Genomic DNA, 25,245 nt, shown 5'->3' with positions numbered 1-25,245 from the left:
TTTATACTGTTACCCTTCACTCCAATATCGGAATCCCTCCCTTGTAAAATTGATAGCAGTGTCTCTAGTGAACTTCAGAGTCTCTGGCCCTTTCTTCCTTTTTTGTTTGTGGGTGGGGGGGCATGCTGTGGTGGTTTTTTGGTTTTTTGGTTTTTTTTTTTTTTTTTTGCAGGAGAAGAGTAGTAGACAGGGGTGTCTGTTGTGTCACTCTTGTTATGATGGAAATGCTTTGTCAAAAAGATAAATGTTTTGCAGCATTTCCTCAAGATGGTCATACTCTAGAGATTCATGTCATTTCTACTCTGAAATTTGTTCCTTGGCTAGATTGTCAGCTGGTAATGCTTTTTTCCTGGGCTCTGTGTTTGTCCCAGAGCAGCACAACTATCTTGGTGGCTCATAGGTTGAAATCCGGTGGGGTGTTCCGAGGTACAAATGGCAGCTAGCACCTGGAAATCTCTCTAACATAGCTGGTACTTGGTCCATTAATTGCTTCATAGTTTGGGATTAGAGCTGGATGAACTAATCATAGGGACCCTTTCAAAGTGTTTAACCTTTTCCCTCTTCATGTATTGTTTGCAAACAAGTTGTGGCTTTTTAAAGTAAACGTGTTCACAATTCATGCATGTGCAAATACCTAATAATAATAATAATCCCTAGCTCTTTTATAGTATTTTTCATCCATAGGTCTCTAATGAGAACAAATGTATCTGCTTTGGAGTTGTTGGCAAATGCCCAAAGCAAACACAGTTTGCTATTTACTTATTACTTCTCTAGGTAACAAAAAGGGGAAAGATGGGATCAAGTCACCAGGCCTTTATTTGCGCAAGTAGAGAAGGAAACTGTGTGTGGGTTTTAGGGTTACCATTCGTCCGGATTCCCCCGGACATGTCCGGCTTTTAGAGTTAAAAATAGCGTCCGGGGGAATTTGTAAATGTCCGGACTTCCCTCCCCCCCCCCCCCCCATGCAGAGCGCGCGCGGCTGACAGGGCAGCCAGCCGGATGGTGCCACTTTCATGGGGCTCCGACCGCCAGAGAGACCCCTCCTCCACTTCCCCCTCCTCTCCCCTGCAGCTGAGAGCACTCCCTCCCTCCCTCCCTGCATTCGCAGATCACCAGCTGGCCATTCGCACCGGCAGTCTGGAGCTCCTCCTCCTGCTCCTCCTCCCCAGCACGCTGGTCTGAGCGGCAGGGTAAGGGGGCCAGGGGGTCGGAGAAGGGGCAGGGAGGTTCTGGAGGGGGCAGTCAAGAGACAGGGAGCGGGGGGGGGGGTCGGGAGTTCGGCGGGGGGCTTTCTAGGGGGGGTGTGGATAAGGTTTTGGGCAGTCAGGGTACAGGTAGGGGGTAGGGTCCGGGGGGGGCAGTTAGGGTGCGGGGGTCTTAGGAGGGGGCAGTTAGGGGACAAGGAACAGGGAGGCTTAGGTAGGGGGTGGGGTTCTGGAGGGCAGTTAAGAGCAGGGATCCCAGGAGGGGTGGTCAGGGGACAAGGAGTGGGGGGGGGGGTTGGGAGTTCTGGGGGGGGGCTGTCAGGGGGCAGGGGTGGGGAGAGGGATCGGAGCAGTCGGGGGACAGGGAGCAGAGGGGTTTAGATGGGTCGGGAGTTCTGGGGGGGGGCTGTCAGGGGGTGGGGAGTGGTTGGATGGGGCGTGGGAGTCCCAGGGATCTGTCTGGGGGTGTGGATAAGGGTTGGGGCAGTCAAGGGACACCGGTAGGGGGTAGGGTCCTAGAGGGCCAGTTAGGATGGGGGGAGGGTCTCAGGAGGGGCCAGTTAGGGGACAAGGAGCAGGGAGGCTTAGGTAGGGGGTGGAGTCCAGGGGGGCAGTTAGGGGCAGGGGTCCCAGGAGGGGTCAGTCAGGGGACAAGGAGCGGGGGGAGGGTTGGGGTTCTGAGGGGGGCGGGAAGTGGGAGAGGCGGGGCTAGGGCAGGACAGGGGCGGGGCTAGGGCGGGGCTCCTCCTGTCCTCTTTTTTGCTTGCTGAAATATGGTAACCCTAGTGGGTTTGAAGAAGCTAGGTCAGCATTTAGGACATTTTTACAAGGTCTTGCTTGAGAAGTCACTGCTAGGGAAAAATAAAAAAGCTCTTGTGATATAATATTGTGAGGGAGAGCTGAGAAAGAGGGTACTAATTGCTGTGCTTGATCATTTTAAATCGATCACCCCCTTGTAACCTGTGTACTATTTCCATTGTTGCATGTAGCCTGTCGTTATTAGTTTTCTTTACATAGACGTTTTCTTTTGAGTCTTGAAGGAGAGAATCATTATGGTCTGGAATGGAGCTGAACTCCAGTGAATGTTACCTCTGTTAAGTTCCTTTGCCTCCATAGCAGTCATGAGCTTTCAGTGATATGATTGGTGGAAATACTGCCAGCATGCACCAGTCTGAAGCCGTAATCACTCATTTTGTACCACCTTCAGCACAAATGATGCATCAGCTTGAACTGCATCAGCTTTAGCTTGGCGTCCGTCACAGCTCTTGAAGCTCTAGTCCAGGGGTCTCAAACTCAAATGACCATGAGGGCCACATGAGGACTAGTTCATTGGCCCGAGGGCCGCATCACTGACACACACACACACACACACACCCCTCACTGGCCCCGGCCCCACCCCCTCTTCTCCCCGTCCATGAGGCCCCGCCCGTGCCCCATTTCTTCTCCACCTCCTCCCCTGAGCATGCTCCTTCCCCCTCCCTCCTGGAAAGTGCTAAGCATTATACAGATACAGATCAGTGCTGCTCCTACAACAAGTCATTTCCAAGCGGTTTTAATAAAATATATACACTCAGTAATGCACCTCACTCAAAGGACAAAACACGCACTTAGTTAGATTTATTTCTGTTAAAGCCCCCCCACTGCACTGGGCTGCACCACCACTCCACCCCTGCTCTGCCTCTTCCAGGGGTGGCAGGTTTGTAGAAATTTTGGTGGTGCCCAGAACCTGCCCCCCCAAACTCCGCCCCCACCTGCCTAAGGCTCTGGGAGGGAGTTTGGGTATAGGAGGGGGTGCAGGGGTGAGGGCTGGGGATGAGAGGCTCGGGGCATTGGAGATGCTCAGGACTAGGGCAGAAGGGCAGGGGAAGGGCAGCTGGCCCTGGACGTAGTGGAGGGGGGCACTAGGACCCTGTGCCAGCAGGTGATGCTGGAAGCCAGCAGAGCAGTGTTGAGTCAGCATGAGCTGCAGGCTCCGGGGCGGTGAGGGGGCAGCAAGTGAGGCCGGGGGACCCTCGGGGGAGGTGCATGGGGGCGGCAGGCGGGGCCGGGGGAGAGACCCGGCCCCAAACATTGGGGAGCAGGGAGCTTAGCTGCCACACAAATTAACTCGGGGGTGGGGGTTGAGGGGAGTTTGGAAGTGACAGGGGGAGGGGGCCATGGGGAGCTTGGCAGGCCGCAGGGAAGAGCTCTGCGGGCCGCAAGCCGTGTGTTTGAGACCCCTGTTCTAGTCTATAGGCTTGTCCAATCCTGTTCTGAATACTGTACATTGTTCCCAAATCTTCCTCCCTAGGGTTACCATATTTAGTGCCTCCGAAAGGAGGACACTCCACTGGGCCCAGCCCCCGCCCCAACTCCACCCCCTCCCCAAAGTCTCCGCCCCCTCCCCTGCTTCCCGCGAACATTTGAGTCGCGGGAAGCCTGAAGCAGGTAAGGGGCGTGTGGGGGGAGGAGGCGCGGCCCAGGCTGGCCCCCCCGGCGTCTCCAGCCTGGGTCGGCTCGGGCCCTGGGGTGCTGGCCCCGGGCCCGGCCGAGCACCCCCGGCCCGCCCAGCACTGCCGGCCCCCGGGCCCCCGGCACCACACCCCCGAGCCCCCGGCCCGGCCCCCGAGCCCCCGTCCCGGCCCCGGAGCCCCCGGCACCGCACCGCCGGCCTGCCCCCGGAGCCCCCGGCCCTGCTCCGATTTTCCCGGACATGTCCGGCTTTTTGGGATTTCCCCCCGGACGGGGATTTGGAGCCCAAAAAGCCGGACATGTCCGGGAAAATCCAGACGTATGGTAACCCTATTCCTCCCATTTAGATTGTGTACAGTGTTGTGATCACATACATTTTGTCAATCAAGTGGCAATATATCAGAGGCTTCTGCTTTCATAAATCTTAACCCCTTGCTAGCAGACTGGCGAAGAATGATTGATCTTTACTGGGCAATCCAGAGCCCATTATCTTTTGCAAGCTATTTCTAAGCTTCAGAAAGCTATAAAATCAAACCTTTCAAGGCTAATGGCTCTCTGAAGATCCTTAAAGGATTGTGTACGGGTTTAAAATGCACAGTGCCCTATTTGCCTACTCACGTAGGCCAAAAGAGTTACTTGCTTTCTGTACTACTTTTTGAATTATTCATGAGACATCTATATCCACATTAAACAATTTAAATGATATGCACCTCAAACACTGTATAATCATTATGCATTGACTTCCTAATGTTGTTAAGCAGTAGTTTTTGTGGGTACCAGGAACACACTGGATACATTTGTAACATTTCCTAAAGTAGCTCAGAATTCTTCCACTTTAGACTGTGGTGTGGCAATGAACTTGCTTTTCTTTGTTGGGATGTCAGTCTTTGAAGCTACAACTCATTTATTGCTGATCTCATCCAGTTTCCTAAAGATAGTTTGCTTAGTGCGTAGGGTGCTGTGACTCCAGAAACTGTGTTAAGTAAAATGCAGAAGTAATAACAAGGATTGTGGGGTTTAGTGTACTTGGGGGGGGGGGGGAGTAATTTCTGTATTGCAAAATCCAATTTACTAATTCAGTCAGAATCAAGAGTCCCAAGGAATAACATGGTGTTCTATTGACTGATTCATAGGAAGGGATGACGCAGTTGCTTGGAACTCAGATTTGTAGTTACCTTTCATGTAATTTTGTTAACAAAATATTTAGTCCTATCACAGACCTAGCCAAGGGAGTGCCAGAATATACAATGAGGATCTAATTATTGGCATAGCTTTAGAAAATCAAGAAGGACATACAATATGATAGAGCCATCTTTAACATGTGGCCCTCATGTATGTATATTCATTTATAAAAATGCAGCTTTCATGGTTTCTAGGTGAGTGTATGAAAAATACATATACCACTGAACATCAGTGATGATAAAGAACTTCGTATCCATCTGAGGGGGAACCAACCCTCTCCTTAAAGCAACATCTTAAAGAAGAGACTGAGAAAATATATAACCCATAGGTTCCTTGAGGGCTTGATTCTCCCCTACTTACACCAGCTTTGTGCTGAAACAGATGCAATTACACTGATACAAAACTTGTGTACTAGATAGAAATCCAGCCCCGAAAGTCTGTAAACTCTGGCTCTGTCAGAGCAAGCTGGAGAAAATGCCAGAATTGAGGGCCCTTCACTGAGAAGGTTCTGTGTTAAAAACAAATGTAGAAACGGGCAATTCAAGTGTCCCAGCTAATCTCAACTGCTTTGTTAGAATGTAAACAGAGAGACTGGCTTATAAAAATTCTGCTGCTGTGTTGGAATGTGCTTGGGAGGGCTAGTTTGAGAATTTTTGTTTTTAAAAAGGAAATTCTAATATGATGCATGTGGTCCATACATTGGTACAGTGGAGGTTATCAATTTAAGAATTTTTGTTTGTTTGTTTTGAGTTTATTTGGAACTGCTATTAATGTAGCTACAATCCTTTTTTGGCTCAGTTATACTGGCATTCAAAGGCCATAAGGAATCACTGTGATCATCTAGTTTGAAAGTCCTGTTCATGCCTACTTTTGAACCAGAAACCTGTTGCATGATGGGCAAATGTGATCCTCGTTGTACTCGAGAAACTAGCCCCTGTGATTAGAACTCAGGACTTCCTGGTTTCCACCTGTGACGGGTTATATCACAGAAACCCCCTTGGGTGCTGCCAACTGGTGTGCCAAGACTACTACTGCCCCTGCTTTCCCTGCCAGCTCGGGACCCCAGCACCCTGTGTTGCTGAGTCAGACACACCCGTCTGCTCCAGCACAGATCCAGGATCTGAATTACTTGCCCCAAAGCTGCAGACTTGACCAAAAGCAGCTAACAGAAGTGTGTTTATCTTTAGATGCCCAATGGGGTCTAAAACCCAAATAAATCCGTTTTACCCTGTATAAAGCTTATACAGGGTAAACTCATAAATTGTTTGCCCTCTATAACACTGATAGAGAGATATGCACAGCTGTTTGCCCCTCCAGGTATTAATATATACTCTGGGTTAATTAATAAGTAAAAAGTGATTTTATTAAATACAGAAAGTAGGATTTAAGTGGTTCCAAGTAGTAACAGACAGAACAAAGTGAACTACCAAGTAAAATAAAATAGAACACTCAAATCTATATTTAATACAGTAAGAAACTGAATACAGATAAGATCCTCACCAGTTCCAGAATGCTTCCTTTTACAGACTAATCTCCTTTTAGTCTGGGTGCAGCAAATCACTCACACCCCTTGCAGTCGCTGTCCTTTGTTCCAGTTTCTTTCAGGTATCTTTGGGAGTGGAGAGGCCCTCTCTTTAGCCAGCTGAAGACAAAATGGAGGGGTCTCCCATGGGCTTAAATAGACTTTCTCTTGTGGGTGGAGACCCCCTCCTCTCTCCTATACAAAGTCCAGCTCCAAGATGGAGTTCTGGAGTCACCTGGGCAAGTCACATATCCATGCATGACTCATAGTTTTTACAGGCACAAGCCATTGCCCACATGGTATCTCAAATGTCTCCAGGAAGACTTCTTATGTGGATTGGAGCATTCAAAGATGCATTGTTCCTTAAGTGCTTCCTGATTGGGCACTTAACTTTGTGAATTCCTTTCTCCAGGAACTGACCAAATGCTCTACTAAGGTTATTTAGAAATCAAGCCAGTACACGACCAATATTCATAACTTTTAGTACAAAAATGATATATGCATACAAATAGGATTGATAGATTCAGTAGATCATAACCTTTATATAGATATGTTACCTGGCATGTGTAGCACAAAATATATATGACATAACTGGAATATATTCATAAGCATATTTCCATAAAGTCTTATGGGGGGCACCGTCACACCACCCTTCTGCTTAAATCTCCAGACCACTGCCTTATTATTTGAAAGGGATTTCCAACAGCGTATCTAAATAATGCATAATACAGTAACTGTTTTAATTGTCGTACATGGTAGTTATAGATAAAGCCCTGCGTGGATACAAAAAAATTGATCCACATCCGATCTGCATCTGCGATAATTAACTTGTATCCGACTCGCGATCCACACTCCACTTTTATATGTATCCTCACCAGCACCCTATCTCACTGTTACAGCCCTGCTAGGATACAAAAATTGGATCTGTATCCAATCTATGATCCACAAAGATAGTAAACAATACAGGGCTTTAGTTATAGATCAAAAATATCCCTCAGAGTGTGCAGGAATGTGCAGTTCAAAAATATCTGTTGTACACATACGCACATTTCTCCAAATCGCACATTTCCACACAACTATGTGTATATATAGCTTTTTCCATCTGGGGAATAATAGTCCTTAAATTCATGCCAGGATAGGTTAATTCAGTAGCTGCAGCATTCCTGTATGCACTCTGTACTTGCTATACTGCATACCTGGAATGGAGGCAATAATGAGGTTATCTAAACAAAAATACTTAGAAAATAAGATAATTGGCAGGCTTTTATGGGCCATCACTCTGTGCAGCTGATCAAATCTAATTCTTCATATCTCTGTTTCCCCATCTGTAAAATGGGGATAATGATGCTTACCTCCTTTTGTAAAGTGCTTTGGGATCTAATAGATGAAAAGCTCAACATAAACTCTAGGTGGTATTATTAATGTATTATTACTGGTATCTGTGATGGGGTAGGCTGCCAGAGAGAGTTATAGCTCCTAGTGGTCAGCCCACCCTACCACCTTGCTTGGCTCTTCAAGGGTTGGGAAGGGTCTAATGGATACATGTGGAGGCCTAAGGGTCCTGGGAATGAATGGTGATTGGGGAAGGAATCTGGAGGATGTACCTTTTAAGGACTTGAAACAGAAGGCAGGGCAAGGGTCCCTTCTCACGCCATCAGCAGGGAAGAATTGGGAGAAGGGGAGAAGCATAGAGACTGCCTCCTCCCACGCAGCAGACCGATACTGATAGGAGAAGGCTGGCCTGCTGAACCCTCCATTTTGGAAGGCTAATTGGGAAGGGTGTTGGGCTGAAGGAAGTTGGCAAAAGCCTTGCAACTGACTAAGGTAAGGCAAGAGCCTGTGACACACACACCCTTCAGCCCTTTTTCTGGATCTGAGGAACACTTGCTTGACGGAGGGAAAGACAAAATACTCTAAAGCAAAGAGGATCTTGGAATACAAACCCAGTCCCGGTGAGAGGGAACTCCTGTTTAGAGGAGACTGATACTGATCCCAAACTCTGGGGTGTGCCCACGTAGGGGGTATGGAGGAACATTAAGGGGGGTGCACAGCAAGGCTTGGCCAGCCTCCACGGGGGATGGGGAGGGAGCGCAACCCAGTCCCATTCTGCCCGTGGCTCTGCTTCTGGCCCCAGCCCCATCTCCAGCCACAACCTTGGCTCCTGGCCTGGCCGTGGCTCGCTTCTGGCTCTAGACCAGCCCCAATCCCTGGCTCACGGCTTTGGTTCCAGACGTGGCCCCTTACCTGGTCCCGGCTCCTGATCACAGCTCCCGGGAGGCAGGGGCAGATCACATTACGGGTAAGGGGAGGCACGGCATAAAAAGTTTGGGGACCATTGGTTTAAGGTCGGGGCAGAGAACTGCTAGCAGTGCAATCTAACTGCCATAGGGAAGAGCTGAGCCTGGCTTTTAGGAAATTCTTCCGTAGCTGGTCCCAGGAGAAGCTGCAAGGAACCCCACAGTCAGGGCAGGGGAGCAGAATCTGCAGATCTTGTAAAGATATTGATGAGAGTGGTAAAGGTGAGAGCAGCCAAGGAAAAATGGTGAAGGGACTGAAGGAATGATCGGTAGCTGTCTAAACAGTGTTCCTGGGGAGGGGGAATCCAGAGGAGAGGGTGGGTCTGGGTCCCCTTCCCTCTTCCCCAGGCCAAGAGGAGAAACGCAGGTGTCAGGAATAAAAGAAGCCAGGAACAGCAAATGCCAGAAAGAGGCCAGAAGACAGGCTTGAAGGACATTAGATTTTGTATGTGGCCAAAAACAAAAGGTGTTTGTGTGGGAGGGGGGTGATTACAGTGACTTTCTTTAGTTTGAATTAATGGGAACAGGCTACATAGAACTCCTCCCTCAAAGGAATAGGATTGGGAAACTTAGTTGAATGGGAGAAACCTAGGTTTTGTTATACTTTCATACTATGGATGAGGTTAGTTAGACCTCCATACTGCAATGGATATGTGTGGGCATACCCCGGAGTCTGCATGGAGCCACATGAAGTCAGTGGGGCCCTGTGTGGGCTGAAGGGTCTTATATGCATCACAGTGTCAGATATCAGTGCGGTATTGAGAGCCCTTCTCTTTGACACACTGATGCTTAGATTCCCTTGTTGACAAGGTCAAGAATGCTGGTCTGCCAGGTGTCTGCTGAGAACTGCGATTGTAGCTTCTTGTATCTTTTAAGACTGGTGCTGCAGATCTTTGGGAAGTCAAGAGACTGATCTAATGTATATTATTTTGCATTAGTGATGCTGTATTTAATAGACACATTGAGTTTGTGCTAACTTTTCTTGAAAGTCATGCTAATCCAGTAACCATGGCAATTTTTCATCTTCTCCAGAAAAGTGGGAAAACTTGATCATACATATATGATAGCCCAGCGATTGTTTTGTTTCTGTTTTCTTCTCTGAAGTTCTTTGCTTTTTTTTATACAATCAATAATTACTGCAAATGGACTATTACATCTATTATGCACCATTGACTCAAAAACGCAATTATACAATTTTGACACATCTTTCTGACTTCATAAAAAACTTGATCTTGTCTGCAACATTTCATAACTGACACTAACCAAAGCTCAGCCATTGGAAAGCTGAACTTGCACCTGTCTAATGCAGATTTTTTTGTTTCTATAGCAACAAATCTACTCCTACTTACTGAAAGAATACTGGAGTGTAAGTGACTATGATGTTTAATTTAAAAAACAAAATAGCTTTATGCTTGAAGGCTATAAAAACAGAACTTGGAGGACACCTCCCTACCAAGAAAAAATGGAATTGGTTAAACCCAGTGTACTTCAATACTAAGAATGATGCCATATTAATGGGATGGGAGCTCTGTGTTTAATCTTGTTTTACTAATTAAACTGTGAAAGCCTTTTTATATGCAACAGTTTATTTCCCCTCCTTCCCCTGCCAGAGCTGGATTGTGGTTTTGTTTGTAGCTAGGATAATGAACATTTTGACTGCTTCACTACAGATACATTTTTCTTTGTATTGGCTGGCAACGTTCTTGTTCCAGCAATAACCTGCTAGCCTTGAACAATGTGATAAATGTTCTGCTCAAATCCCCATCCCACATACAACTTGGCCTCTGATGAAGACATCTTATCTCCCTCCTCTCCCCTTACCCCGGCTTTCCATTATCCATCGTCTTAATCGTTTAATCATCATTTTAACAACAAAATAACTGGCAGAGTTCCAAGGAAAAGCACCTTGCCTTTGTCAATGCTATCATGGTGACAGACATTTTTCTAGCCTATGTATCTGTTTCCACTTGCAGATAAGGGCTGCACAGTAAGTATTTGTGGCAAGCTTGTTATGCCTCAAGATTAACCCATGGAAGTGGATGTAGACAAGCAAAAAGTGTAGGTTGCAGGGTGCCACTGTAGCTCTAGCTGGGGAAAAAATCCATCAACATTAGGATGTAGTTGTATGATCTGAACCAGTTTTATTGCTACGTTTTTGTTGCTTTTGAAAATGTGATTCCACTAGATCCAGCTTCATTTCTAAGTCTTAGTGGGTGACTATCCAGGACCGAGGGATTTTAAGGAGTTTTATCAACCATCCCTTTGCCATCAGGGCTGCTGAGATTACTGATGATGGCAGTGGTGATGGATTTCACTGAAGAGGGAAGAAAGGGACAGATGGGAAGCTGTCTTGCTGAAAGTTGAGTGAGATCCCCTATGGGGGGAGGGGAAAACAGCTCCGAAAAGTCCAATTTAAAATGGGATTAAAATAGCATGATACATTTGGAGGAAGGTGGCTTTCCATAGTGACTGGAGGGTTAGATCCTGCAAAGTGCCAAGCACTCGCAACTCCCATGAAATTCAATGGGAATTGAAGGCACTCAGCACCTCTGGGCTTTTTTCAGCATCTTGCAGGATTGGCCCCTAAGTCTTTGGGACACATGTAAGCTTTTACTTGCCATAAGTCTTCAGTAAAATATTTTCTTGAGCCCAAGACTGAGTGAAATCCTTACTAAAAGGACTATTGTATCCACTTTGTAAATCCAGTAGAAAAAATTGTGATTGATGGGAGTACATTGGCTCCAGTGCCATAATAAATGATTAATGAGCTCCTCTGTCATTATGGATAACAAAAAAAAAAATTTCCTTGTATTGACATTCAAATTTTGCATGTGCCTTTTTGTTTCAGGAATAGAACTCTGTCCTCCTGGGCACCGATTCATGGTCACCATGGTGGCAAGCTTCATTGCAATGGCAGGACAGTTCCTCATGCCAGGACTGGCTGCCCTCTGCAGGGACTGGCAGGTTCTCCAGGCGGTCATCATCTGCCCTTTCCTGCTGATGCTGCTTTACTGGGTGTAAGTATTTCTGCCTTGTTTCTTGTTTGTAAAGATGCTCGCTACTAAAGCTGGGTTTGGGAGGTGTTTTGCTATCTGGGAAGGCCCCCATTTTATTATAGCCTGTATCAAGCTTTTCTTTTCCACAGTTATAAAATGTCTCCTTCAGCAATAGGTAAATCTGAAACTAAGCTTCAGAGGAACTTACTCTCTAAGGTAGCTTCCTCTACTTGCTTTCCCAGAAGTGGGTGGGAGGGAGAGGAGCATTCTGCTTTGGTGAGTCGCCATATGTGCTTCATACTACTTTGGGGAGGGGACATGTTGCAATCACCAGGTATAAAAAGTGAGGGGAAAAATAAGTTCTCACCAGCAGGGTGTTGACAATTGTGCCGCAGCCTTAGTCCTTGAGGATCTGTGTTTGTTTCTAAAATCAAGTTTTCCACTGAAACCCAGAGTATGGTACTTGCCTGTCCTGTCTGTCTCTTTGGGCTGGACTAGGCTAGATTTAAAGCAATGATGTTAGCATGTATTGGCCAACATGTGCAAACTAGCCCATTTTAAATCTAGTGTAGACAAGGTACATTGCCCTTAACATGTGCTAAGCTCATGCTCCCTGAGAGGATCTCTACACAGCAGCTGGGAGGGTATTTCTCCTCTTGGGGAGACAGATGTGTAGCACACTAAAATTAACAGTGTGGCCGTGATGGCATAGGCAGTGGCTCAGGGAAGCCATCCGAGTCCAGACCAAGGGGGTCAGGCAGGATTATTCTTGGGTGGCTAGCCTGAGCCACTGCCCATGTCAAGCAGCCACGCTGTTATTTTTAGCATGCTTGCTTGAGCAAAACCAGTGTGTGTCCATCTACCCATGCTGGGAAGTATCCTCAGGTTCCCGGGAGGCTTCTCACTCAATCAGCTTGTATGTGTTAAAATCTACACTGCCTTATCTGTGCTGTGCAATGTAGTTGTAGCTGTGTTAGTCCCAGGATGTTAGAGAGACAATGTGGGTGGACCAACTTCTGTTGGCTAGAGAGACAAGCTTTTGAGCTGACAGAGAGCTCGTCTTCAGGTCTGGGAAAGGTACTCAGTGTTTTCCCAGCTAAATACAAAGTGGATCAGATTGTTTAGGATAGGTAGTAAGGGACCATTCAAGGTGAAGTGGCCCGTTAACACCTCTGTAGTCATAGGACAAAAGGGGAGGGGGGTTAATACCCATAAGTCTAGTGTCTCAGTTTTGTCCATGATTTTTGGTGTCGAGCAGAGAGATGAATTTAAGCGCCAGGCGTATCTTTTTTGAAAGTGTTGTGCAGGTTTCCTTTGAGGATGAGAACTGATAGGCCAGCTATGGAGTGATGGTTTTGTGAAGAGTGCTCACCCACAGGCAATGGGATGTTTTTGTCTTTTATCATTTTCCTGTGTGAGTTCATTCAAGAGCGTAGTTATTGTCTGTCTGGTTTCACGTACACCTCTACCCCGATATAACGCTGTCCTCAGGAGCCAAAAAATCTTACCGTGTTACAGGTGAAACTGCATTATATCGAACTTGCTTTGATCCACCGGAGTGCGCAGCCCTGCCCCCTTGGAGCGCTGCTTTACCGCGTTATATCCGAATTTGTGTTATATCGGGATAGAGGTGTAGTTGTTATTGGGGCATTTAGTGCACTGAATGAGGTACATATATTGTGATGGGCATATGTAGAATCCATGGATCTTGAAAGCTGTGTTGTGGGGAGTGTTGATCACTGTAGCAGCGGAGATATGTCTGCAGGTTTTGCATCTGTTGTTTTGGGAGGATCTGGCGCTGCTTTGAGTTGGTGTGTCCTGGTCTGTGCATTTTAGCAGGTGTACCTTATCACATGTTAGTTTTACCTAATCTGTTGTTTTATTTTACTCCCTACCCTTCATCAGTTGTATTGGCTGAATGTTTACTGTTGTTCAGTCATTCTACACCTGAATACATTTTAGCATAACAATTCAGGTTTTAAACAGTATATATTGCTAGTGTACAATACCAATACTATCCTTTACAAATATTTTATTTGATAGTGTTTTACTGTCCTTTAGGAAGACATATGATTAACTAGCATAATAACGCACCAAACACACCAACAAAACAAACGTCTGTGTAAAGAGACTTTTTTCATATTATAAACACTGCCATGTCAGGATTTGATTCAGCTACCAGTAAACTCAATGCAAAGGCCCCTGCCGACATTAATGGGAGTTGGAAATATTAATGTTTTATCCCAAACTAAACAAATGCCTTCATTGTTTTGCTACTGGCCAAATTCTACCCTTGGATATGCATCTGTAATCCCATTGAAAATAGGAGGGGAAGGATGGAAGGAAGGTAAGATTAGGACCTGCTTATATGGTTTGATAATGGTAGCAATAACCAAAGTATCAAAACTTGCAGAGTCTGATTTTTCTTGAATGAGCAGAAAGGGACTGAAAACATTTGTTTAGTTATACTGGGTGTACAGTACACGTATGCTGCGTGCATACCTCTCACGTGTCACATCTTTTTAAATGGGATGCCGCTTTTAAAAAGCAGGGTCGGTTTTGTCATTTTTATAGTCCCTTCCCTTCAACTAGGGTGTAGGAGAGTAGTTAATTTGGCATGTACTGTATGCGTAGTTGGGGGTGGGGGGGAAATGAACTTGCATTTAATTGTAACAAAATAAAAAATGAAAACTGCCCTTCCTTGTCACTTGTTAATTACCCACACAAAGTAATCAGTTAAACACTAGAAAGGTTCTGTGACCTACCATATTGTCTCCTCCCTCGTCTTCCCCCCGATCTGTGATCCCTGATCCCTTTCCTACTGTGAGAGTGCTGTTCACTTTTCTCCTACATCTCTGGGTCTAATCTTCTTCCAGCTCTGTGCCTGCTCTGCTCCCCCCTCGCCCTATATTATAGATACCATGCTGTCATGGGCTGTGTAATACCTAAACAGATAGAGCTTGGAGCAAGACCCTGATTGAGAGGGAGTGGAGCGGCTCTATACAAAAGTGCAGGGGTGCAAGGCCTGTAATAGTCAATGACAGAGCTGTGGAATCTGGATAGTCCTAGACATCTGGAAGACCGTAGACGTTTGTGTGTACGCCAGGTCTGAGAAATGTGCTTAAAGACATGTACATGAAAGAAGTCAGGGTCCTAACTATGCACTTAGGCACAGATTTCAGATCACCAGGATACAGAAGGCTTTCTGTTTCCTCTTTTTGGTATTAGATGCTTCCTGGATCTGGCTCTCCTGAAGGTCAGCAAGTGTATTAATAATTAAAACAAAGAAACCCGACATACTAACTAAAAGTTAAGGGCATGAAAAGGGCTAGCTGCGTTGGGTATAGCTGCACAAATGCCATAAGCTGAGATTTATCCGTTCCCCGTACTCCTCAAATGCAGCAGCTTGGATTTTAACTGGTGTCGTTGCCCTGATGGAACCCCCTAGTGCAAACACAGTTTACTCTAGTGTAGTCCACTGGTACAGTTTACTCTGTTTGCAGGCTGGGGTCACACTTACTCCCAAGTATGCCTTGAAATCTTTGGCACTGACTGCAACAGTATTTGTGTGCCAGTGACACCCAGTGCAAAAATTCTAAAAGGCATCTTCTCCCTTTCCCCATCTTCACTTCTCTCCTTCCTCCTCTCTGCATTCTCTCCTGTCCTCCTTTCTGTGTTTTTTCCCTTCCCCCTCTCCCTTTTTTTAAAACTCCTTTAGACTTTTTCTGTAGTTTGAATTTTTCTGTGCTGTTAATGATTTTTATTTTGTTGTTTCAATGCTCCTCATGCTCCTCCCCTCTCTCCCAGTGGTCTCTGCATGGACAGCAGCAAGAACTTCTACACACTGAAACCAGAAACTGACAGTAATTCTAGTTTTTCCCTCTTCAGTTTTTTCCATGGGCAAAGGGCTTGTTTTACCTTTACTCTAGAAGGAAAGGAAAGGAAGTCTACCAATCAGCTGACTGCAGCCAGCTCAGCTTTAGGCACTGGGAGACTGACCAACTCTAATCAATTACCCTTAGCAGAAAACTTTTTAAGCTCTTTACAGAGAGTACTCCCAAGGGAAAGATGGGATGGGTGAGGCAAAAAAGGGGAACCTTGCCAAAGCTAACAACTGGCTTTTCCCCATCTGACTAGAGGAGAAGATGGGGCAGGGTAACCACCCATCCCAAATTAGGCGGGACAGTCCCAAAATGCAGAGTTCAAGTCCTGATTCTGGGCTGAGTGACTCCGGAACAGCGTTTGTCCCAGATTCCTTGCAGCACCAGCCTCTTCCTGTGTGGGGCTGAGGTGGGCCTTAGTCCCACTTGGCTATTAGGCCTCGCCCCCTGGCACATTGGGCAGATGCAACAGGGACTGGGTGTTGCAGGGTATGCTGGGAGTTGTAGTTTGCATGCCGCTGTGTTCTGGGACCTGCGCTGGCAGCTGCACTACTAGTCCCAGAATGCCCTGCCCCATGTTGCCAGCCGCCCTAGCTGAAGTGGGCAGAGACATCAAAAAGGACCAAAAAGAAATCCCAAGCAAGGAAATGTTCTGGTGCAGGGAGAAGATTCCCGGCACTAATCCCACTGCACCCTCTCTCCCACTTGGGGCATGGGGTGGGAGCTCCTGGCTCCCCCCACCCCCGAGTCTCCCCCATTCTCCTGGGGTGGAGGGGAGCTGGCGGCAGCCGCAATCCTGTGACTCCCGGGTGGTGTGCAGCCCCCCAGCGACTGTGATGCCCGGATGCTCCTGGGCACTGTCTCAACCCTGCAATTTAAGGGGGAGGGGGTTGTTTGTGGTCCCTGGGAGCAGGGAGGGCGGTGACAGTGGGGCTTGTCAGTGCTGGCTGCGGTGCCCCCTGCCAGTGGGAATGCCCAGAAACTGCCCCCCTGCAATCTGGGGAGGGGGCGCAGCGCAGTTTGGGGGGAAAGGAGCAGTTGTGGGGCAAGTCCTGGTGCGATGGGGGAGCTGGCTGGGGGAGGGAGGTGACAGCCCTGGGGTAAAAGTGGGGGGGGGCCAATAGCAGGGAGATTGAGAGCCTTTCTTTAGGGGTTAGTTGTGTGGGGTGGGAACAGTAGGAGGGATGGGGGTGGGGTGAGCCCAGGAGTGAAGGGTGGGGTAGGAGCTTGAAGCTGGATTGTTAAAGTCTGTGTCTCTCTCTGTGGCCCTTTCTCCCTGAAAAAGATGGGCACCAGCAATTTTCCTCCCCGCGCTCCGCCCCAAAGTTTTGTAAACATTATTGTACCAAAGTAGAAAATGCAGGTTTCAAAAAATGTATTTACGAAACATAACTTTGCGTGGAGGAGGTGGTGGTGAGGAGATGCAGGTGTGACACCACTGACTGCTACATCCCGGCTTAATATGGCTCATAAGTTTGCTAATTAAGCATTTGTGTTCAGGGCCCCAGGGTGCTTAAACAAAAAAGACAAAACTAACAAACAAACCAAATTCAATGGTATTCTGGGTAGATTGATGTTAGCCCAGTTCGTTCTCTATGGGCTGAGTGGAGGTCTCAATCAAGTCTGGCTTCAAATATCTTCTTTTGTTTTTGAATAAATGTTTTCATCCCCATCCCGGCAATACCACATTTACTATGGCATCAGTGGCACTGTCACGCCGGGCCCACACTTGAAAGGGGTCCATCACAACCACATGGAGGCCCACAAATATATTTGGCGCCCAGCCCACAAAAGGTTGATCCGGCAATTGAAAGAAAATGGAAACATTTCCTATTTTGTTTGTGTTGTGAAAAGATGTTGGCAAAGCAGCTGCTTATAAACATTCCTTTATTATCCTAATTTAAGCCAATGCAAGGAGATACAATTGTAGTGAACTAGAGATGTGAAATCAGGTTTGGGGGCTAACTTCTCTGTTTTGTTTGCTTGCTTTTTTTTTCATTTGTTTGCCTTTTTTGCTTTCAAGTTTCCCATCATGCTGCCTAAAGTTTGGAAGTCAGAGCTGCAAAAATCCTGTGTGTGTGTGTGTGTGTGTGTGTGTGTGTGTGTGTGTGTGTGTGTGCGTGCACGCCACAAGTCTGACTAGTCCCTGTGTGAGTTCACACAACCGAAATCGAAACAGGTAAAAGAAAAGTAAAATGCATTAAATATTTAAAAGAGAATTTTAACTTAATATGTTGTTTAATCGCCTGGAGTTGCGACAGAGCAATTAGGGAAATTTATTTGAGGACCTCAAGATGCATTTAATCCCTGATTTTTATGGCAGAATTTTTGGTGTCTTCCATTTCCTGCTCTTGCTCATCAGACTGAGCAATTAGAGCAACTGGAAGTCTTTCGCCTTTGGGCTTGAGCATGTCCAGTGCTGGAATCGTACAGAAGCTATAGGGGAATGAGACTTCTTTTTCCCCATTTGTTCCTGAATGACCAAAACAAAGATCTTGGCGGACTGGAAATCCTTTACCCTCTCCTCTCCACTCTTCTTTTTCCAGTTTATGTCGCTGACAGGCTGCACAGGTTGGAAGCTGTAGCCTGTCCAGTCTTTGAAATATTTTTTTCTGAATCATCATACTCCAAAAGGAAGTGTTCAGTTAAGGTTAGATGTGTTAGACCCCCAATGCTGCAATTGTTAGTGCACAGGCAGACTGTCCACACGGAGGCTCCATGCAGCAGTCCACCTGCATGCTATTACTTATTGGGTTGGAGCCTCATATAGGAAATTATCTGTGTACAGCAGGTGAGAAGATACTTACACAGGTATTGAGGAAGTGAGTGTCTCTGAAGAGGGGTGTGTGTGTGTGTGTGTGTGTGTGTGTGTATATATATATATATATATATATATATATATATATATATATATATATATATATATATATATATATATATATATATATGATTTTTAAAACCTCAGCCCTGAAGATTTTCCTGTGCTTGCCAAATATAGATGCCAGCTGTCTTACTATGGCTAAGACTGCCTCAGGGCTTATTCATCTTTCAGTGGTCAGGCCTATTTTGCTGTGGCAGCTGCTGAGAAACACTGCCTGCCTTTGACAACAGGGGCTGTTCTGCCCAGTAGGCTGTAGGCCAGCTGGTGAGTGCTCCCTGCTCTTCTTGCCTCCACCCCTCTTTGGTGTAAGCAGAATAGAGCACAGTGTGGTTTGGCTCGAGGAGAAGGATGGTGACCAGCTGCTCAGTAAAATGGTGGCAACAGCCCCTAGCCCAGCTCTGCAGGGTGTTGCATGATTGTATGCCCAAATACAGTGATTTGGCTGGGCAGCCAGGTAGCCACTTTCTAGTATAGTCACCCCATTTTCATACATAATTGCCTGCACTGTGTACACAAAATGGGTATCTCTTTTTAAACCGTCTGACCCTGACCGTTATTTTTAGGTTTTTCCCCTCTGTCCTAACTTTTCTCTACCCAATTGCCACTATACTCTTCCTTTCTACCTTCTTTCATCCTCTCCCTCCCTTCTGTTTCTAACTCCCTCTTTACTAACATCTTGTTTATTCACCACCCCAATGATCTCCTTGACACTGGGGCTCTCCCCTTCCAAATGTACGTGAGGGCTACGTTGTGGAGGGTGAGCAGGAGCCAGAGTGAATCTGAAACTTTCACCCCTCCTTTTCTTGAAGTCAGTGGAACTACTCACATATGTAAAGTTAAACTAAGTGTTTGCAGGATCAGGCCCCACATGTGGGTGAGTTGACACTCAGCCTTCCTTTTCAGTTACATTATTCAGAAAACATACATGATTGATGGGTAGGGTGAGTGGGAATAGTTTACTTGTCTGTCCTTTAGACTGTGAGCTGCACAAGGCAAGGAAACTGCCCTCTTCTCTGATGGAGAGCTCCTAAACCGTTGTAGCCACTATTAGAAAGAATTATTGAAAATAAATAATAATCCATGATGCAGCATGGAAAGATTGGGACAAAAAACAATGCTATGATACTCGTAAGGAATTTCTACCATGGAAACCATCTTCAGAACCATTAACAATCCTTTTCCAGCAGTTGTGTACAAATAGCACTTTGCTATCAAAGGTTTCTGGAGACTTTTGTTAGTTACTAAGCAGACTGTTCCAAAGGACCATTAGAGTAGCTATTGCTGCCAGCTATCAAGGGCAAAATATTGGATGATGTGTTGCATTCAGTGACTTTTTTTTTTTTTTTTTTTTTTGAGTCTATTTGCAAAATGTGCCATTTCCACAACAATATGTTCTGTTAGAAAATTTGCTGAGGCAGACACATGATATCAATGCAGTATAATGAGCTGTCAAGGGGGAACAGCTTTCCTATTTGCAATACTTACTTACTGTTCTTTGACACATTGGATTGCAGGTCAGTTTTCCTTTTCATTCTCCTTATTTTAATGCATAAAATCAATATGCCTTTTTCTTCATCTAGGATTGCATTCAAGCCAAGGGTGATGTCTTGACTGTATTAACCTGAAGAGATGGCTGTTTAATGGTTCAGCTGCCTTTACTCCATTCTTTTGTCACCCTGCCCCCTCACATACATGAGACTGCATTGGTGACAAAAGTCACTGCACTGTGGTGGAATTTCTGATTAGTATAACTTTATTTTATAATGCATCTGTTACACAAACTGTGTCATCAGATGCCCTAGAGGATTAAATATACCTACTGAGTCAAAGGGAAAGAGAAACTGAGGCCTACGCAAGGGAGAAGACCACAAATCTTGTGGACCTATTTCAACTGTGTGTTTTGTAAAGTTCCACACCTGCCTGTTTGGCTCAGTATGAAAATAAATGAATTTGAAAATATAGAGGTTAATCAATTAAGACCGAGATTTAGGGTGAACGTCTACATTTAATGGAAATAAATGAGAACTCTATGAAAAATATATATTTTTGAGAACCACCCCAAAATGTTGTGTTAATGGTACAAAATTGTGTGTTTTGTATCGCAGCATACGAGCCCTTTCGTGATTATTGCTTAAACACATGTATCTGATCAAATGCTTCTTAGTTGCTCCTTATTGGATATAGGTCGTGGGGCAGCAGGTTGGATCAGGGACATAGCTGACAGCAAGGGTTTTTTGTTGTTGTTGTTTTTTAATGACATACACACCAGCTGCCTCTTAGTTCCTGATTTATCAGAGCTTTCATATGTGAACTAGTAATTTCTGACGACATCTACTACTAATCAGTGTTAAGCCTGCATCACTTAAACAGCCTACCCTTCATCAGACAATCTGTTAGCTCTCCAAACTCGCACAAGTCTTACTTTTAGACTTGGTTAGATATTAATAGATTTTTAAGGCCAGGCAGTACCCCTAGATAATCTGCTCTGACCTCCTTTATAGTACACGCTGCTGTATGCAGGTAAAACTGATATTTTTCATATATTCTGTTCTTTCTTGAGGTACAATGTTAATCAGATTTCTATGAACTCTCATCCACATTGCTCCTTTGAAGTTCATATCAAAGGTGGATGTTTTCCCATGTTGCTCATCCACCACCCTCAGGAATAATGGCGTATTAAGCGTATATGGTGTGTCCTCTGACACACTCGCTGTTAAATCAGAAGTAAGTATTTGAAGTTCCCCTACATGGTTCAGCACTGTTTCCTGTGAGGTTTATATTCAAAGTGGCATTCCATTTTACTTGACTTAATTCCATATTTGATGATATTGTACAGAGGAGTATCCCATATGGGGTATTTTTATGCAGAATATCACACAAATAAAGCAATATTATTTTCACTATAGGGAGCTTTCATTTTAACAAAATTGAACATAGTGTTAAGCTACTTATTACATATTTATCCATACTAGGACTAGACATATCACTGCTCTGTCAAAATATCTTAAAATCTGTTTATGAAGCTGGACATTTTTGACTTCTAGGGGAAAAATAGTGTTTTGCAGATAATTTTAAACAATCTGCCTTAAAACAAAATCAACATTGTGTTGTAATCATAAACCAGTTCAATAGGGTATTTTCCTCCTCCAGCTTTAAAAAACTTGCAGTCACTTCCTTAACCAGAGCGCTGGGTGAGAATTGCCATTTGGAAACTGTCCCACTCTTTTACTCGGTTGGCAGCTGGTGGCTTTTGCTGACCGTGCTTCCTAGGGCTTTACTACATGGCCAGTTACTGTGTAGTAGGCAAGCCAGGGTGTGAATCTACAGCGTGCCAGCTTGCAGCTCTCTAACTCAGCATGTGGATACTTCAACAGCCATGCTCCAGGACTTCCACTGCGCTGTATCAGTCTCCACACAGAGTTAGCACATGCGAAACTGGAGCACTGTAGATTCACATCCTGACTTGCCACACACTAACTCACCATGTAGACAAGTCTCCCCAACCCTTTCATACATTGTACTAATGCACACAATCCTGTTACCCTGCCTTATTTTGTTTTATACTACCCCATTTTACAAAAGACGTGATGCAACAGGAATTGGTCTCTATGTACATTTGTATAAAAGAAAACATGGTGGGAGGGTGAGATATTAAATACCCCTGGATAGTTTATATAGTGGGAATCTTACCCTTTGTTTTTGCACTGTTTGTAAAAAACATCCTTTTTTTTAAATGTTCAGGCAATTCTTACTTTACCATTTCCATGTTATTACTTTATTCTCAAATAGTGTAAGTCGACAAATGCAGTTGCCTCTCATTGATAAATCCTTGGAAGCATCCACTAACACATTTTGTATCTCTTAAAGTATTTTCCCGGAGTCCCTTCGGTGGCTGATGGCTACACAACAATTTGAGGCAGCCAAGAAACTTATTCTTCACTTCACTAACAAGAACGAGATGAACATTGAAAGTGATATCAAAGGAGTGATGCCCGGTGAGTAGGTTTGCCCAACAAGTCAGGCAGTGGAAGTCCAGACATACGAATTGCTTTGTTTTTTGCAAGTATTCATGTGGCATAACTGCCCCGGATTAAATAATCAAGCCACTGTCTGTAAAATTACCCTATTTATTCATTCATTTTACAATTGTTGAAATACAGTCCTGAACTCAGTAGCTGTGTTTAAATTACTCTGCTTATTGGATAGTCCTAGCAGCTATATCATTTCTCATTTTTCAGTGCAATATGTTTTTAGAGATGTCTTTCAATACATTTCACCATGGCTAGAGAGACCACCATTAGCCTTTTTCTATTAGCCTTTGTCTATAAATGAGATTATGCTCTTCAGAACACATTAATTTATTCATATCGAAAAGTGGCAGCAGCCAAGCAACAAATTCTAAGTAATATCCATTAAGCAGATCTAAAAATAGTCCCAATTTCTTTCCATTTCTTAAAATCTTATTTTGCTAGTCATTTCACTTTCCTTTTTAAGTCACTTTGAATTTTTAAGACAGTTTCCTGGTGATGGTCAAGGTAGCTTTTGTTGGAAATGTAAACCCGGTTGGCTGGCTGCTTAAAGCTTTTAAGAAAAGCGGACTATTATTGTCGCTAAGATGGTCATTGACATGGTGATGTTATTGTCCTTCAGAGTGTTTCAGAAAGCGAAGGGCTTTATATGGCTCTGTCTGTGTACAATTATAACAAAGAAGAAAATTTTTCTGGAGCTCCTCCATCTCTGTTGTTACACCTGTCAAATTCTTGTCAAGCTCCCCTTTACTCTTCAAAGCACTGGCAGTGCCCAGAAATACCCTTAGAATGTCCCTTAGAATCAGTATCTGAACGGTCACCCAGAAGCCAGCTAGTACATTTTTTCAGTGTACTTTTATGGCTTAACTGTTCTTCGGTTAAGTCTGCTCTCACTGCCCATCACTATGAATTAGTGCATTTCACCCCAGTACAGAAAACTCGTTCAATACCTCATGAGCAACTGAAATCCCAATTAAACCCTTAACATGGGAATAGATTAATCCATAGGTTCTTGCGATGGCCTTCTCTGCACTCAGGTGAATTTCACCCACAGAGTGAAAAATGTCGCTATTGCACCAGAAGCTAATAGACTAAATGATACTCTTATCCTCAATATTTGTACATTAAAAATTGAAATCCTAGCCAGATGTTTGCTTCATCTTGGTATTTATACCAAGTGGTCTGTTATGTGCTGAGTGTGGCCCAATCTACTCTGTTGTGATGCTTATTAGATTATAATATTGTTTTATGTATATATTGTGGTAAACTGTCAATATATATTCTATCTTAGATTACAGTATGTGTATGTAAATTATATGAAATATTTAAAAAAACTACATTTAAAAAATGTTATTTAGGACTTGGGTTTTAAAATCAAGTACTAGAAAGTTCGGAAATACATTTGGCAACCTGAATTCTCCCTCATGGGCATCCAACCTGTTGAGTGAATGGGACAGGATAAAGTCTGATTCACAACTTAGCTCCTCTGGCACAATGGAACTTTCTATAATAAGGCTAAAGCTCTCCTGTGCACGAGACAGAACTTTCTTGGGGGCTGGTCCAAACCTGTGGAATCAACTCCCCCAGGAATTAAGAACCATCACAAATCTCATCACCAAATGCAAGGTGCGTTTTTTTTTTACCTTGCCTTCTCTAACATAAACATATAGCAGTGAGTGTGTATATATTATTGAAAACAAAACAAAAAACCACACAACTTCCAAAACAAAATACATGATAGATCTTCCTCGTGTTGCTTAATGCACTGCTGGAAGGTGCTCAGATACTATGCTGAAGAGGTTAGCCTGAGAACCTATATAGAATAGAATATCATGTCCTATGGAAAATATAATATGTGATCATGTAATTTAAAAACTGTATCTTAATGCATACACACAAGGGGGGTCAAATTAAAGGCACACGGGCGACTTTAAAATCAGCATATCCGAACTTTATACTACAGATGTTCCTTGGGTTACACAAACCCGACTTGCGCAAATCCAGACTTATGGAAAAAGTTCCGTAAGCTCTTTTTTTTTTTTGCGTAATTGTCGGGTATACGTTCCCGACTTACGCAAAATTCGACTTACGCAAGGCATTCCAGAATGGAACGCTTACATAAGTCGGGGAGCATCTGTATTTGAATTTGCAACCTAAATAACTGTAGTGGAAGGGCTGATTTGTGTGTTTAGTTTTGTATGTTTACAATTTGTATTCAGTTTAGAGAGCTGCATTGACTTGAAATCCTTTATTCAGCTTATATTGTGTGATATGGCATAGGGCTAAGGCATTATATTAATTAAAAACACGGTTATTTTTAATGTAATTTCCTGGGGGATTTTTTAAAAGGAAAAAGGTTAAAACAAATTCTGTCACATACAACTGTAACCTACAGGAGACATTTTAACAATATTTTCAGTAGAGGAAGATGAATTGTTAACTATCAGAATGGTTTTGTGGCTATTATCGTGCATATTCCTAGCTAGTTACTTTTTCTCATCGATGGTCGCATAGCAGAGACACACAAATATGACTCCCTGTCATTCATTATTAAGAGGAAGCCTTACTTCTATGTGTGAGATATAAGAATGGCCATACTGGGTCAGACCAATGGCCCATCCTGCTCAGTATCCTCTTTTGACTGTGGCCAGTGCCAGGTGCTTCAGAGGAAATGAACAGAACAGGGCAAATTATCAAGTGATCATAGGATGACCAGACAGCAAATGTGAAAAATCAGGATGGGGGTGGGGGTGGGGGGTAATAGGAGCCTATATAAGAAAAAGACCCCAAAATCAGGACTGT

At 44.5% G+C, this 25,245-nt stretch overlaps 1 protein-coding gene across 2 annotated transcripts in view; it reads left to right on the top strand.

Moving 5' to 3' along the window:
- Nucleotides 1–25,245, top strand: part of SLC22A23 (solute carrier family 22 member 23) — a 177,753-nt gene that overhangs the window by 117,829 nt on the left and 34,679 nt on the right. For both annotated transcript variants that reach the window (XM_005307059.4, XM_042860583.2), the window contains exons 4-5: nucleotides 11,506–11,674; nucleotides 22,283–22,410. In XM_005307059.4, coding sequence (XP_005307116.2) covers nucleotides 11,506–11,674; nucleotides 22,283–22,410 — 297 coding nt within the window. The remainder of the gene's footprint in view (nucleotides 1–11,505; nucleotides 11,675–22,282; nucleotides 22,411–25,245) is intronic.

Source organism: Chrysemys picta, chromosome 2 (assembly GCF_011386835.1).
Source record: "Chrysemys picta bellii isolate R12L10 chromosome 2, ASM1138683v2, whole genome shotgun sequence".
Lineage (NCBI taxonomy): Eukaryota > Metazoa > Chordata > Testudines > Emydidae > Chrysemys > Chrysemys picta.
The sequence above is the reverse complement of the archived record's forward strand: the minus strand, read 5'-3'. Positions and strand labels throughout refer to the sequence as shown.